General features: G+C 47.0%; 2 protein-coding genes across 2 annotated transcripts in view; both read left to right on the forward strand.

The window, feature by feature from the left end:
• The first annotated feature begins 5,336 nt into the window (after positions 1–5,336).
• On the forward strand, positions 5,337–7,340 carry LOC128266905 (uncharacterized). Its single transcript, XM_053003697.1, has 5 exons — positions 5,337–5,446; positions 5,513–6,352; positions 6,418–6,672; positions 6,735–6,878; positions 6,982–7,340. Exons 1-5 carry the CDS (start codon positions 5,411–5,413, stop codon positions 7,228–7,230), a joined length of 1,524 nt encoding a protein of 507 aa, XP_052859657.1. The 5' UTR covers positions 5,337–5,410; the 3' UTR covers positions 7,231–7,340.
• A 3,790-nt stretch (positions 7,341–11,130) lies between these two features.
• Positions 11,131–13,846, forward strand: part of LOC128270097 (toll-like receptor 6) — a 3,909-nt gene continuing 1,193 nt past the window's right edge. Inside the window, 3 exon segments of the mRNA XM_053007506.1 lie at positions 11,131–11,235; positions 11,615–11,851; positions 11,854–13,846. Of these exon segments, the coding sequence (XP_052863466.1) occupies positions 11,131–11,235; positions 11,615–11,851; positions 11,854–13,846 (2,335 nt within the window).

Below are 13,846 nucleotides of genomic sequence, written 5' to 3' on the forward strand. Positions count from 1 at the left end.
ACTGTCGGCCGCCGACGTCTGCAGAGAACATACCATACGAACCGCGACAAGTATTACAGCATGCCAAAAAACACTGGTTGGCTTTTGGAGCAAACGACCGACCGACCGAGCGACCGAGATGGGCCGTCAATCGAAGAACGGTCACAGACGCCGAGCTCAGATTACTCACTCTATCCGCCCAGCATGCGTATACTATCGGTAACTCGTCTCACACAGAAACTTCGGCCGAGACTAGATGACCCCAAACGGGTTTGCATCTGCCAGGAGCCGAGCGGAGGGAAGACCTCCAACCGGACCGGCGGTGGCGGCGGCGGCGGCGGCAGTGGGCTGATTGGTGTGTGAATTCGGTGAAGTACTATAAATAACATCTCCCATACACCGACTGAAATATTTCACTCACTCACTCAGGTTTTGCGTGGTTTCTCAGTTCGGGTGCTAGTGGCAGGACGGTATTTTCGGCTACCGACCGATACGCAGCTGTTTCGCCCGTCGGCACATGACGCTCAACCGACGACTTCACCCTTCACGTCGTTTCCGTTGTCCGACCTCACCTCACAAGCGTCGGCCGAAGCGTCCTCCGCAGTTTCGCACTGGCTCGACGCACACCAACCTGAAGGTGATGGAGTCATGCGGTTGCAACAAGCGACAAGTGTAGCTTCAAAGTCGGTACTCGGATAATATGAAACCGTTACAACGAAGAATTCATACCTTTTTGGGCATATGGGCAACAACAACACTGGGCATGGGGACTGGGCGAACCACTTTGGCCAATCTCCCCGGCACTTGCCGATTGCCGATTGCGTGCGATACGTTATAAATCTCCCATAATCCTTGCCCGTTTCGAGGACACGAAGCCAGAAGCCCGGAAGTTCCCAGAAACCACAAACCACCACCGGATCCACCACCAGGTCCTAGCTCAAGCACTCACTGACGTGTTGTAGCACACTCTGTAGCGTGTGGCGTAGCGTATTGATTTTTGTGCTCGTCATTAACCTCCGTTTGCCCTGTGGCGGCGGATGCCACTCCTGGATACCACTTTTCCTTCGACCTTCCCGGGACGGGACGGGTGGGGACCGCGACCTACCTACTCTACGTCACACTTGTGGCACTATAGTGGCTACTTTCCGGACGAAGCCCCAGCTTGTAGTCGGTAGAGTTGGGGATTCAAAGGGGAAGCCATAGCAATGGCAACCGAAAGGGCGACGGGTTGCGCCGACCGGACTGGACCTCACAGTATCAGTTGCGCCGACCAGGCCATACCGGCCATATGGTTTGCCTACGTACTGTAGTTCGGAGGATGATACCGATTAGTCCAGCTGGCCACCGCTAGGTTCGTTAAATAACAGGCCTACGGTAGCCTCTACACAACAAACACACGACAGCCTTCGCCCGTGTGCATTGTACACGTTCGCTCTGCTGTCAGTTTGCTGTCCCTATAGAGCGGAGTTCGCACCGACTGACAGCCATCGCTGTGCCACGGTAAAACGCCTAGTGATGGCGAAAATCTCAGTTGTTTATGTCGCTAATCGTTAGACGATCCACGACATTTTGTTGCCATTCGGCGCAGGAAACGGACTTTCGCTATCCACATCCTTCACCCGCGGCAGGCACACGAACACGCACACGCACGGACCTCATCACACACCGAGGACGTGGTGTTGCGCGCTTACGGAAAGGGGTACATTCGAATCGATCGCCAACGGAAGGGCAATTCCGGGGGCCCCGCGGGGGGACCGAATAATTACCACCGAATTTGGAAGGGCCTTGAAACGACACAGGGAAACAGGGCCCCACACAAACCCACCCACCGCCCCAGGATCCAGTGGGAGAGTACGCCGCCACCGCCGCGCCTATTGATTGAAGTGTTCCACTTAGTCCGGCAAACCCATCGTCGTCGTCGTCCTGCGGATTTGGGGCGCGCTCGCGCTTCCGTGCGGGGGGGTTATTCCACGTCCGCCGCGAACGATGTTTTGGTTCGCCAGGAACACACAACTTTGCTCGTTGCCACACGGTTGCCACGCGCAAGGGGAAGGGGCCGCCTGTCAGGCGGTCACCGGGACTGGGTTCCCTGGATGGATGGAAAACCCCAAGTTGATTCGACGTATGGGCAACGTTGCCTTCCGCGACAAACCGATTCCTTTGACCACCGGTGTTGTTGGCCACGGAAACACGGGAACATGCTAAATGGACGCGGGGCAGTGCGCGACACCGAAGCGGGAACAGTGGGAAAACAGTCGAATGTATGTATGTACAGTAACACAGGGAAAAACAGACCTTCGCCCCAGGTGCCTCACACAGCAAAACTATCACACTATCACGGAACGGAGTGGCGACCACGCGGCCCGCAGGATGTTGCCCGAGAACTCTAGTATAGTGCTCCCTGGTAGTGCAGAAGCAGGTGGAAAATTCTCAGCCCTCGGTTCAGCGCTGAACCGCTTGGCGCACGCAAACGAGAAAACCCTTGCGAGCAAAGTGGCAAGGGTCGGACTATATAGCGTGCTCCCTCCTACCTGGCTGGGTCGGGTCGGGTTGGGCAGAAACGTGCACCTTTCTCACTCACGGCGCGGCCGTTACCACTACCACCACCATTGGTTGGTTGGACGGATTTTTGCTCGGACGCAGCATAATATGCGCTCCGTGTTCGCGGGAAACCTTGGGCGGCGAATACCGCACGCACCGCGCGCGGGTCTCTCTCTCCCTTCGGCAATATAATCCTTGGTCACACGTCGGCCCTAGGAGAGCAGAGCACACACAAACACAGATGCACTGCGCACAGCTACTCGCGAGAGGATTTGACTTTTGCTTATAGTCTCTCTCTCTCTCGCACGCTCGCACTCCCTCACTCCGTCATTTTCTTTCATTTCCTTTTTCTCTCTTTGACTCTCCGCAGGATACAGCAGTCTCGCGGCCATACATTACGCATAAGCGAGATTCTCGCGTGCGCGGCATGCATATGTATGCATCCGTTAGAGCATAACCGCTCTACGCACACTCTGCCCCGTCAGGGGTCCGACTGGCATCGCGCGAATATGTGGCGTGCAGCACTGCCGCAACCGCAAGATCAATGGATGGCCCTTGCCATTCTGGCCATTTGGCACAACCAAACCACCAACCCCCCCCCAAGCCAGAGATGCTGCTGGAAATTGGTGTGACAGAATCACCACTACGTGGGCACGTGGGAAAAGGGAAGTGAGGGACTCTTCCAATATAGATAAATTCAGCCTTTCGCGACAAAGTTGCACATTGCGTTGTTCCGTCACATCATTCGCGGCGTTACCATTACACACATTACACACACACACACGCATTCATTTTTAAAACAGCCTGATATCAGCACAATATGAGGTGAGCACTTCGCTTCACCTATCGAGCCCACCGCGCAAATCGGTAGACAAGTCTTTCAGCAACCCAGCAATAATGCCTCTGCCAGAAACAGACGCCGCCAAAAGCCCCCCGGGTCCAGAATAGTCCCCATTTTTTCCCACAAAAGAAGGCCAGGGCACATCGGGCCAATCGTACAAAATGTGTGCATGGTAGCTGCTGTGGTTAAACTTCGATTAACCACAATATTCGGGCAGCGACGACCACAGTTGAAGCGCGGCAGCGATTGACTAGCACCAATCCTTGTGATGTAGTTGGTGATGAATTTTCTACATTTATTGTCCATTCCCATTTCTTTACTAGATTTGATAATTCGTCTCATTTTACAACCAACTAAGGCAGACAGTTGGTTGGGAACGAAACGAATTTTTTTCAAACAAAAACCTACTTAGTAAAGTAGCTTTAGTTTAATGCTGAACGTAACACGTTTGTGAGCTTCACAGACGTTTATGATAGAAAAAGAAATGAAGAAAAGCGGGTGTTCTCCGAACGAACTATTCCAGAGCGACCCCGTTCGATGGAAACGTGCTTAGAGAGCACAGCTGCAATGCACATGCACCTGTACCTCATCAAGTGATAGGAACGGCCTGTTTTGATGGTTGTAAAGACAGCACAGAGAGCGCTGGGCCAAAAGGTTGCCAGAAATTTGCCGCTTTCAGCCAGCTCAATTAAAAATCAATTGCGGACCTAACTATAGCACAACGAATAAGTTATGGTGTCGTCAGTAATTGTTGTCTTTTTCGTTAGAGGAATACGATGCCGATGGTGCACGCAACTCAGCGGGATGCTGCGAACGATACTAGCCGGACGTCCGGACGGCTCGCCAACTACGTCGAAATCAGCTAATCGACGGCAAGAAGGATATGAGTCGTGTTCGAGACGGCAAACAGGATCAGCAGCCCTTCTCGGCCCTTCTGTCCCTGAGACCAAACCATACCCGCGGTGCAGCGGCAAAACGCGCGGAGGAACGCGCGGTGTTGCATTTTCAGATTTGACACTAAGTTACGTGTTACGTGTTACAGTTACGCGCCGTGTGGCATCGCAGTTACAGTTATGCACCGTGTGGCATCACAGTATCACTCATTTTTGCTGGACTGCTGTGAGCTACTTTGAGTTGCCGTTGAGTTCCTCTTGCTTATCGGTTATTTGTACCGATTCGGAGTTTATATGTCATATTTTTCAATTTGCCAGTTGGTACGGGCAGATTTTTTGGCTGTCCAACCCTACGTCCACACTAGCAGAAATCTGGGCGTAAAATCTGTGAGCTCCAGTGTGTGAAATGACAGTTCGTTTGTTTTTATTTTGAATTGACCGTTCATCATTTCATTCTGTTGCCAATTGCAGTTTTGCACCGAATAGGCTTCTTCGAATAATAAAATGGCTTTTAAAAATTATGAAACCAAATCAAAATCGCGAGAAATGTGTGTAGTTGGCGCGGCTGTGTCTGCTGCATACTCTCAGTGTTCGACTGTTGAGCGTTCCTCCTCATGAATTTCGTTACGGTTCGCCATTCTTTTCTGCGGATAACATGAACAACGACTTTTTCCTTTTCACCAAATTGTTCTTAAAATTATTTCCCGCATTTCGCACATACCTTTCCTGAGGACAATTTGCACTTATTTCTCAAATTCACAAACTTGCAATCAACGTAAACAACAGCTGACACCAAACTACGTTTACAAATAATAACAAATGATGCTTTCCTTCTCTTTCTATTGCCATCTTTGTCATAATCTGATCCTCTGTAGAAAATCTGTCCAAAAATTCCCACAGAAAAAAATTCTGCCCGTACCAACTGTCAAATCGAAAAATATTCTGTATAAACCCCGAATCGGGAAAATAACCGATAAACAAGAGGCTCTCAACAGCAACTCAAAGTAGCTCACGGGCGGTCCACCATAAAGAGTGACAGTTGCTGGGCTACATACATTTTTTCTCAGTTTCTCAAAGTGTTTTCCCGGCGTTAGAAAGTCCACACATTGTGAATTGCCCACGCGCCGCGACGCTACCGATAAAGTCTAAAATAATCATGGCGCATCCGACAATTAACGATCTACCAAACGAGGTGAGTGATTTTAGTTTGCGGCTTGTTCAGGTGACAAAGTGGCTCAAAAAGTATTTGTGTTTGTAGCTGTTGGAGTTGATATTCGACCAACTGGATATGGATTATCTGAAGGACGCGTCGCTGGTGTGCCGGCGATGGTCAGATTTGACCTTCTCGGGGCGACGAATGGATCGTGTGAAGCTAGTGGCGAATTTTCCGTGGGACAAACATTTGCTCCAAAGCAACCGACAATATAGCCACCTTGAACTCGGAGAAACTGAAAAGTGCTTTGCGCATCTGAAGGAATTATTCAATACGTTCAATGTTTCCTCATTGCGTATAGAAGACAGAGATTTATCATACTCTTCGTTACGGTTGATTTTGCTAGAGGCACCTAATCTTCAGCATTTGTCGATTGTTTGTGAACCCGATCTAATGAACGAAATGATTGATCCGCTCCCGGTTATGAGAAACTTGGAACGCTTAGAGATCGACTGTAGCATTCTGGGCAGGACATTCCCCTTGCATATGATCGCCCCTTCTTTGAAAGGTCTGAAAATGTATTGTAATGATGAGAACCAGTTGGAGCAGTGGAGACGTTTCAGCGGCCAGTTGAAGCAAGCTTGTGCTACTTGCGACGGACAAAATTTATTGCATCGCTTTTGCGAAATGACATTCCCTCTTCTAGAGGAGTTGTCAATAATAGTGGAACAGCCTTTCAATATTAGTCCTGATCAACAATCCGATTTTTGTCGAAGAAACAGCTCTTTGCGGCTTCTTCGCCTCGATGGCTTTTACATATCTAAAACGTTAGTTGAGGATATTACGCACCACTGCAAAAAGTTGTCGTCTTTAGCAATTCAGCAAAACTTTTACAACAGTGTACCAGGATTGTTGGAATCCCTGTCGCAACTGACAGAACTAAAGGTAAGCAAGTAATGTATAACTGACTGTTCCAACGTAATCATATTCAATGTTGTGTTTTCTTGCAGCATTTAATTATGGGAAATGTGCTCACATTCATTCTTCATGGTTGTGAAGCGTTTACCTCGCTCCAATCTTTGTGTATTAGGGATGCATCATTTGGCGGCGAAGGACTGCTTAGTTTCATCGAAGATCTTTTCAAGATTGCTCCACAATTGAGGTGTTTGGAATTGGGGTCTGTCGTGATAACAGAAAGCGTCGCTCAGTTCATTTGCAACAATTTTTCAAACCTTACTCGTTTGCAGCTGTCATATTCGGCAGAGGTAGGAAGACTCATCGATTACTATGCCAGTGCCACGTAATTTCGGTTTGATTTCTTTCTCAGGTATCGCGCGATTTTTTCTCCGGAATCGACCGGTTACCGCGTCTTTGGTATTTAGAATTAAAATTGTTTAATATAAACGGATTATCTATCAGCGTCAATCCTCAAAACAAAGTTCGCTACCTTACAATGCACCTTCCTATTCAAGTAAGTGAATGATGCATCTGACGCATGATGCAATCATTATGAATTAGCTATTATTATAATATTATGATCTTCTTATACAATTATTTTTCCCTGACTTTTATAGTACTGTCAACTTGATCTTCTTCGGCTGCTGGAATGTTTCCCTCAACTCGACCGATTGAACTTGATCATCCAAGGCCAGTCTGTTGATGAATCTACTGTTGATAAGTTATGCAAAATACTTCCGACATGCGCAATCAAATTATATGCCTATCCTTTGACCGACGCAGAGAAAAAAAGACGTTTTCAGAAGTGGGCCAGAAGTGAAATGATGCCGTGGGAGAAAGAATGGAAATTTTACTATCGCATTTAGCCGGACGGCACAACTCAGAGAAGAAACAGCATTTGCTCAGATAACCAGCATCGGAAAACTGTGTTTAAGTGTTTAGATAGTACGCACGTCTAGAACTGTAATTTACAAATGCACCGGAACTCCAAATAAAATGATGGGACTTTGCAATGACATTCCATCACATTGATCAAAGATAAGCAGCGATTTAATTCAACGTTATTTTACTAGGTCTATACGTTGAGAACGGGACTGTTAAAAAGATGGCTGTACCTGCCGATTGGGACTTCCCAGTTTTGTTGTTCATTCATCATTACCTTATTTTGACATCAGGTAAATGTGTCCAGCTCGCAAAAAAATTTAATCAGTTTGCAACCCATCATTGAAAGGGTTAAACTATGTCAACTTTTGTGCCTGAAAATGACGTTTTGCGGGGATTATTATTTTTCTGCTCCTGTTGAAGAAAACTGCTTCGGAATCGCACCAAATGCTTGTCGGGACTTGGTTTTGGAAGATCGCTGTGCTTTGAGTGGTTTAAAAAACTTCAAAATGGCGAATTTGACTTAACAAAAAAAACGTCAAATGACTCCAAAAAACGGACTTTCTGATGGGACAGAAAGGTGTGGTGTTTCACAACCTCCTAAAACCTGATGGAAACGTTAATTCCGATCGTTACTGACAACAAATGATCAATTTGAACCATGCATTGATCGAAAAACGACCAAAATGCAATTCTAGTGGGTTCCGATGGGGGCGCCTGGTGGCCCGTAGAATCAAGCACCAGGCGCCCAAAAAAGCAAAAATGTTTCAGGATGCTATCAAATCACTTGGATAGGAGCTGCTATCCCTCCCCGCGTTATTCACCAGACTTGGCTCTTTCCAAATATCATTCTTTTTTATCGATGGGACACGTATTGGCTGAGCAGCCCTTTGTTTTTCTACGAGGAAGTCGAAATAGGATGACAGATTAGTTTACCAAAAAAAATGAAGAATTCTTTCGTCTGCGAATCCATGATTTAGCAGAGAGATAGGAGACATGTATAGCTAGCGATGGCACATAGTTTGAATAAAATAGAAAACCGCCTTAAAATTTTATAAACTTTTTTTGTGTGTTAAAACAGTCCCATTCTCAACGTATAGACCTAGTAAGTGTGATAGATGCAGTAGCTCAACATCAATGTTCAGTGATTATTTAGCTTCTGCCAACAAGTTTCTGCACAGCAGAACATCAGAATATCAGAAGCATTTCATTGTGGTGCCAAAGAAAGCAATTATGCTTACGTATTACTTTTTTGCCTGCGTAACTTGAAATAAATAGTGGCTCAGCCTCGAGATGGTTTTGATTGGTCAGTTCGCCGGTTCTAAGGCCCGGCCCCTCCCCGGTGGGGAGCAGTATATTAGCGTGACTGCTCATGCAAGGAATGAGTATGTAATTTCGCTTTTCCTAACATTCTGCGAAAGGTGACGGCGATAATGACGACCCGTCCCCCATCGGGCGAGTCGATGGAGTTCCGACTGTCCTGATTCCCTAGGCGAGGCGACAGGGCATGTGTTGTGTTCTCGACACGCGCTCGCTGCGAAACGATGGGGCGTTGTAAATGCGTCTTATCGAAAGCTGAAAGCGGACAACCGATTCGAACGGAATGGCAACGAAAAAAGAATTGCGATGAAAATTCAAACCACGAATTCCGATAACTTTCCCACCCGCTCGTGGTCTCGTGCCTGAAGTCAGTTCTCATTTCCCTGTGAGGGGGTCACTGTGTCGATGTTCCCGATGCCGTCCTGTCGGGAGGCGCCCTCGAGTTTGCTGGCCTGGCGCGCGTCAGAAGCACCGGAAACGTGACACGGGCCATAACGGCCAGAACGGTGGGCATCAACTTGGTTCCGAATTTCAATTTACGGCGCTGATGGCGGCGGCCTCGGAAATTCGCCATTCGTTGCGATTCGTGAATGGTGCGCGCCGGTGTTCACGATGTCAAGGAAAAATGCTTGCACGCGCCGGGACAGAGACAGAGAAAAGAAGGTCTGAGAAAGGAAGCCTTGGGCTGTTGCAGGTGCGCGTATCGCCCGCCACATGCGAACACGGCTCATGACGATGTGGTCATGTACGTGAAGGCCACCGGGGTGCAATGTTAACAGGCCGTGGCAGGAAGAGAGCCTCAGGTTTCTGTGTTACGGGGACGTGTAGTAACACGCGTACACCGTTCTACGGTGACCACGAGGACCGTTTGCCTTGTGTGAATATTGTCGGGATTACTCCAATCGGCAAGAATCAGCTGCCCGAAGGGTTAGTATTTGAACCTTTTGTTGGAAGCGTCAAGGCACATGAACTTAAAACAGCCCTTCTCCTTCACATTGTGAATGATTGTGATGAATCTCGTGCTCTACTACCTCTCCTCCTTTTTTATGAGCTCGGCTACAATCCCGTCGGTGCCTACAGATGACATTGATGGTTTCAGGAAGAATTTACGAATCATTTTGAACTTTATTTGTTTGTTTTGCATACGGTTTTATCTCATTTAACGTTGTATCTCTGTCTATAAATACGGCCCGGCCCTGCCCGTTCTTGTAAGATTAAAAAACACATTGTATCTCTAATATATCCGTTCAGGAATACTAAATAAGCAATTTTTATCGTTTCAACGCCTTCAGTTATGCAATCGACATGACAACTGCTCGGATGTCAATCATAGTTATGACTTTTTCATGGAACACGGAGAATGTTTTGACCCCGGTGATAGAGCAGTCGGTAGCGCTCTTTGCTGTCACGCAGCTGGTCTGGGTTCGAATCCCGCGACCGGTTGTCCACGCAGCCGGCCATGGTTTCGATTCTCGATACCGGTGTAACAGGCAGGTTGGCGCGGGACCAACCCCGCCCGTAAAAACGAACCGTTACGAATAGCACCAGTGATATTAACATTGTCTTTGGTGCAGGACAAGACCGCTCGGTGGTTGTTGTCCAATAAGAAGAAGAAAAAGAAGGAGAATATTTTTGCGGCACCACCAAAGTAGATAAATTGCATATTAATCGTAAAGTTCCATGCTAATTTCTAGCAAAAATAAACAATCAATGCAAAATGTTATTAGGTGTATTCCTAGAAATCCGCAGTTTGCATATAGGTGGCTCTACTGTTGGATAGAAGGCACAAATGTCATCAAATAACTGTCAAATGTCAAGCTTAGGCATCTGTTAACAAATCTGCATCATCACATTTGTCAATTTTTCCATTGTGAGATTGTTATTAACACAAAACCATGGGCGAATTCGAGCCAAAAAAGCGTCATTTGCGGGAAGTGTCGTTGTATCACTTTCATCTGAAGAAAACAGCAGCCGAAGCATGCCGGTTGCTTAGGGAGGCTTATGACGATGCTGTTATAGGCGAAACCGGTTGGTTTGATCGGTTTCGGCGCTTCAAAAGTGGTGTTTTTTGCACTGAGGACAAGGAGCCCCCGGGACCAGTGGAGACGTTCGCAGATGAAGATTTGGAAGCATTGCTGGTAGAAGACCCGTGCCAAACACAACAACAGCTTGCAGATGCATGTGGAGTAGACCAAGGAACAATTTCCAGACGTTTGAAAGTGTTGGGAATGATCCAAAAGCTGGGAAACTGGCTGTCTTACGAGTTGAAGCCAAGGGATATGGAACGCCGTTTATGCATGAGTGAAGAACTGCTCCAACGACACATCCGCAAAGGTTTTTTGGATCGAATAGTAACTGGCGATGAAAAGTGGATTCATTATGATAATCCCAAGCGCAAAAAATCGTATGGATATCCTGGTCATGCGACAACATCGACGACCAAGCAGAATTTCCATGGAGCCAAGCTTCTGCTTTGCATTTGGTGGGATCAGCGTGGCGGAATTTATTATGAGCTGCTGCAGCCAAATGAAACAACTACCGGAGACCGCTACCGACTCCAAATAATGCATTTGAGCCGAGCATTGAAGGAGAAACGGCCAGAATATGGCCAAAGGCATGATAAGATCATTCTGCAGCACGACAATGCTCGGCCGCATGTCGCGCAACGGGTGAAAACATATCTTCAAATGCTAAAATGGGAGGTCCTAACCCCCCCGCTGTATTCCCCAGATCTGGCTCCTTCGGATTACCATCACTTTAGATCAATGGCACATGGATTGGCTGAGGAGCGGTTCACTTCGTATGAAGAATGTAAAAACTTCGTTGATGGGTGGATTGCCTTGAAAGATAAGACATTCTTCTCCGATGGAATCCGAAAATTGCCAGAAAGATGGCAAACAGTAGTGGCTAGCGACGGACAGTACTTTGAGTGACCAGTTTGTAAAGAGTTTTGAACAATAAACGATTCAATTTGGTAAAAAAACTGCGGATTTCTAGGAATACACCTAATATTATATTTAATATTTACTTTATTTCATACCCAAGAAGCATCTAAATATTACCTCTGTAGTGAATCGTGAGACATTCGCTGGGTTGATTCGATTGGTGCTGCTCAATCTAGCCAACAACAAAATTACCAAACTAGAATCTGAGATTTTTTCGGATCTCTATACACTACAGATTCTCAATCTGCGCCACAACCAGCTGGACAACATTGCGGCGGATACGTTCTCGCTGATGAACAATTTGCATACTTTACTATTATCGCACAACAAGATCAAATACCAAATACCAAATATGCTTACTCGCTGAATGGACTATATGCTCTGTCACTTCTATCGCTGGACAACAATGCTCTTACGGGCGTGCACCCTGAAGCATTTCGGAACTGCAGTTCACTGCAGGATCTGAACCTGAACGGAAATGAGCTATCTCAGGTGCCTTTGGCGCTAAAAGACATGCGATTGTTACGTACGGTTGATCTCGGAGAAAATTCCATCAGTGTCATCGAAGAGCCTGGTTTCAGAGGAATGAATAATCTGTATGGACTGCGTTTGATAAGCAACAATGTCGAAAATATTACCCGCAAAGCATTCAAAGATCTACCGAGTTTGCAAATTTTGCACATTGCGCGCAACATAATAACTCATATCGAGAAGGGTGCTTTTGAGGCGGCTGTTAGCGTGCAAGCTATTCGACTAGATGGCAATCTATTGACCGACATAGGTGGTCTATTTACAAATATGCCAAGCCTCGTCTGGCTTAACATATCCGATAATCGGCTTGAGCACTTCGACTACTCGCAGATTCCTTCTCATCTGCAATGGCTCGATCTACACAAAAATGAGCTAACGGAGCTGACAAATCGTTACGCCATGGATTCCCAGCTTCACCTGCAGACACTCGATGCCAGCTTCAAACAACTTACAAGAGTGACGCCAGCAACCATCCCCAACAGTATCGAGTTTCTATTTCTGAACGATAATCTGATAGTGCACTTAGAGCCCCACTGTTTCATGCAGAAGACGAACCTCACCCGCGTAGATTTATACGCCAACCAGATCACTGGATTGGACATCAAGGCGTTGCGGCTGCAACCAGTTCCGAAAGACAAGCAGCTTCCGGAATTTTACATCGGTGGAAATCCATTCGTCTGCGACTGCAACATCGATTGGTTGCAGAAGATTAATCATGTCACCTCGCGGCAGTATCCGACCATCAACGACATTGAAACAGTGTACTGCAAATTAATGTACAACCGCGAACGCTCCTATGTCGCGCTTATAGAAGCTGAGCCAAAGCACTTTCTGTGCAGCTACAACACACACTGTTTCGCACTATGCCATTGTTGCGAGTTTGATGCGTGTGACTGCGAAATGACCTGTCCGAATAACTGCCACTGCTATCACGACAACAGCTGGTCTACAAACATTGTTGATTGCTCAGCCGCTGGCTATACCGATATCCCGAATAACATCCCCATGGACACGACGGAGGTTTATCTTGACGGCAATAATCTGGTCGAACTATCTGGCCATAGTTTTATCGGTCGCAAAAACTTGCGTGTTTTATACGGCAACCACTCCAACATCGCAATGTTATACAACACGACCTTCATAGGATTGCGCCGACTTATAACTTTACATTTAGAGTTCAACGTTATACAAAAATTGTACGGCTACGAATTTGGTGCCCTTGAGAGTCTCTGTGAGCTGTATCTGCAGGGTAACCGGATTTCGCACATTGAAGATCACACGTTCAGCGAGTTGCGTAAGCTGGAAGTGCTGCGGTTGGATGAAAACCGTATAACTAGCTTCGAAGTTTGGCAGCTGGCAGCAAATCCATATCTTGTGGAGATCGCTCTCGCAAACAACGCATGGACATGTGATTGCGGATTTCTCAACAAGCTTCGGGTGTACCTGCAGTCTATCGCCGACAAGATAGTGGACGCGAACGAAATTTCCTGTGTTTACAACAACCTTACGAGTATCCTGAAAGAAAAAAATGGAACCAAATGTACTTTCCGCGAAGGAATGTCCTCGATCGTACATACACAGGAGATAGAAGATATGCTGCCGCTGCTATTAGTTGCTACATGTGCGTTCGTCGGGTTTTTTGGTTTAATATTCGGCTTGTTCTGTTACAGAAAGGAGTTGAAAGTGTGGGTTCATTCAGGCTGCCTTGGTTCGCTGTGCTACAAGTCCAGTACGTTCGTGAATGAGTACGACAAAGATCGGTTATATGATGCGTACATAACGTACTCGCTACAGGACGAGCACT

Source organism: Anopheles cruzii, chromosome X (genome assembly GCF_943734635.1).
Source record: "Anopheles cruzii chromosome X, idAnoCruzAS_RS32_06, whole genome shotgun sequence".
Classification (NCBI taxonomy): Eukaryota; Metazoa; Arthropoda; class Insecta; order Diptera; family Culicidae; genus Anopheles; species Anopheles cruzii.

Bases quoted from the DNA above. Each gene is read 5' to 3' on its own strand.
- LOC128266905 (XM_053003697.1), top strand. From the start codon at position 5,411: ATGGCGCATCCGACAATTAACGATCTACCAAACGAG. The intron at 5,447-5,512 runs GTGAGTGATTTT...TTGTGTTTGTAG, and splicing joins TTAACGATCTACCAAACGAG to CTGTTGGAGTTGATATTCGA. The intron at 6,879-6,981 runs GTAAGTGAATGA...TGACTTTTATAG, and splicing joins CAATGCACCTTCCTATTCAA to TACTGTCAACTTGATCTTCT.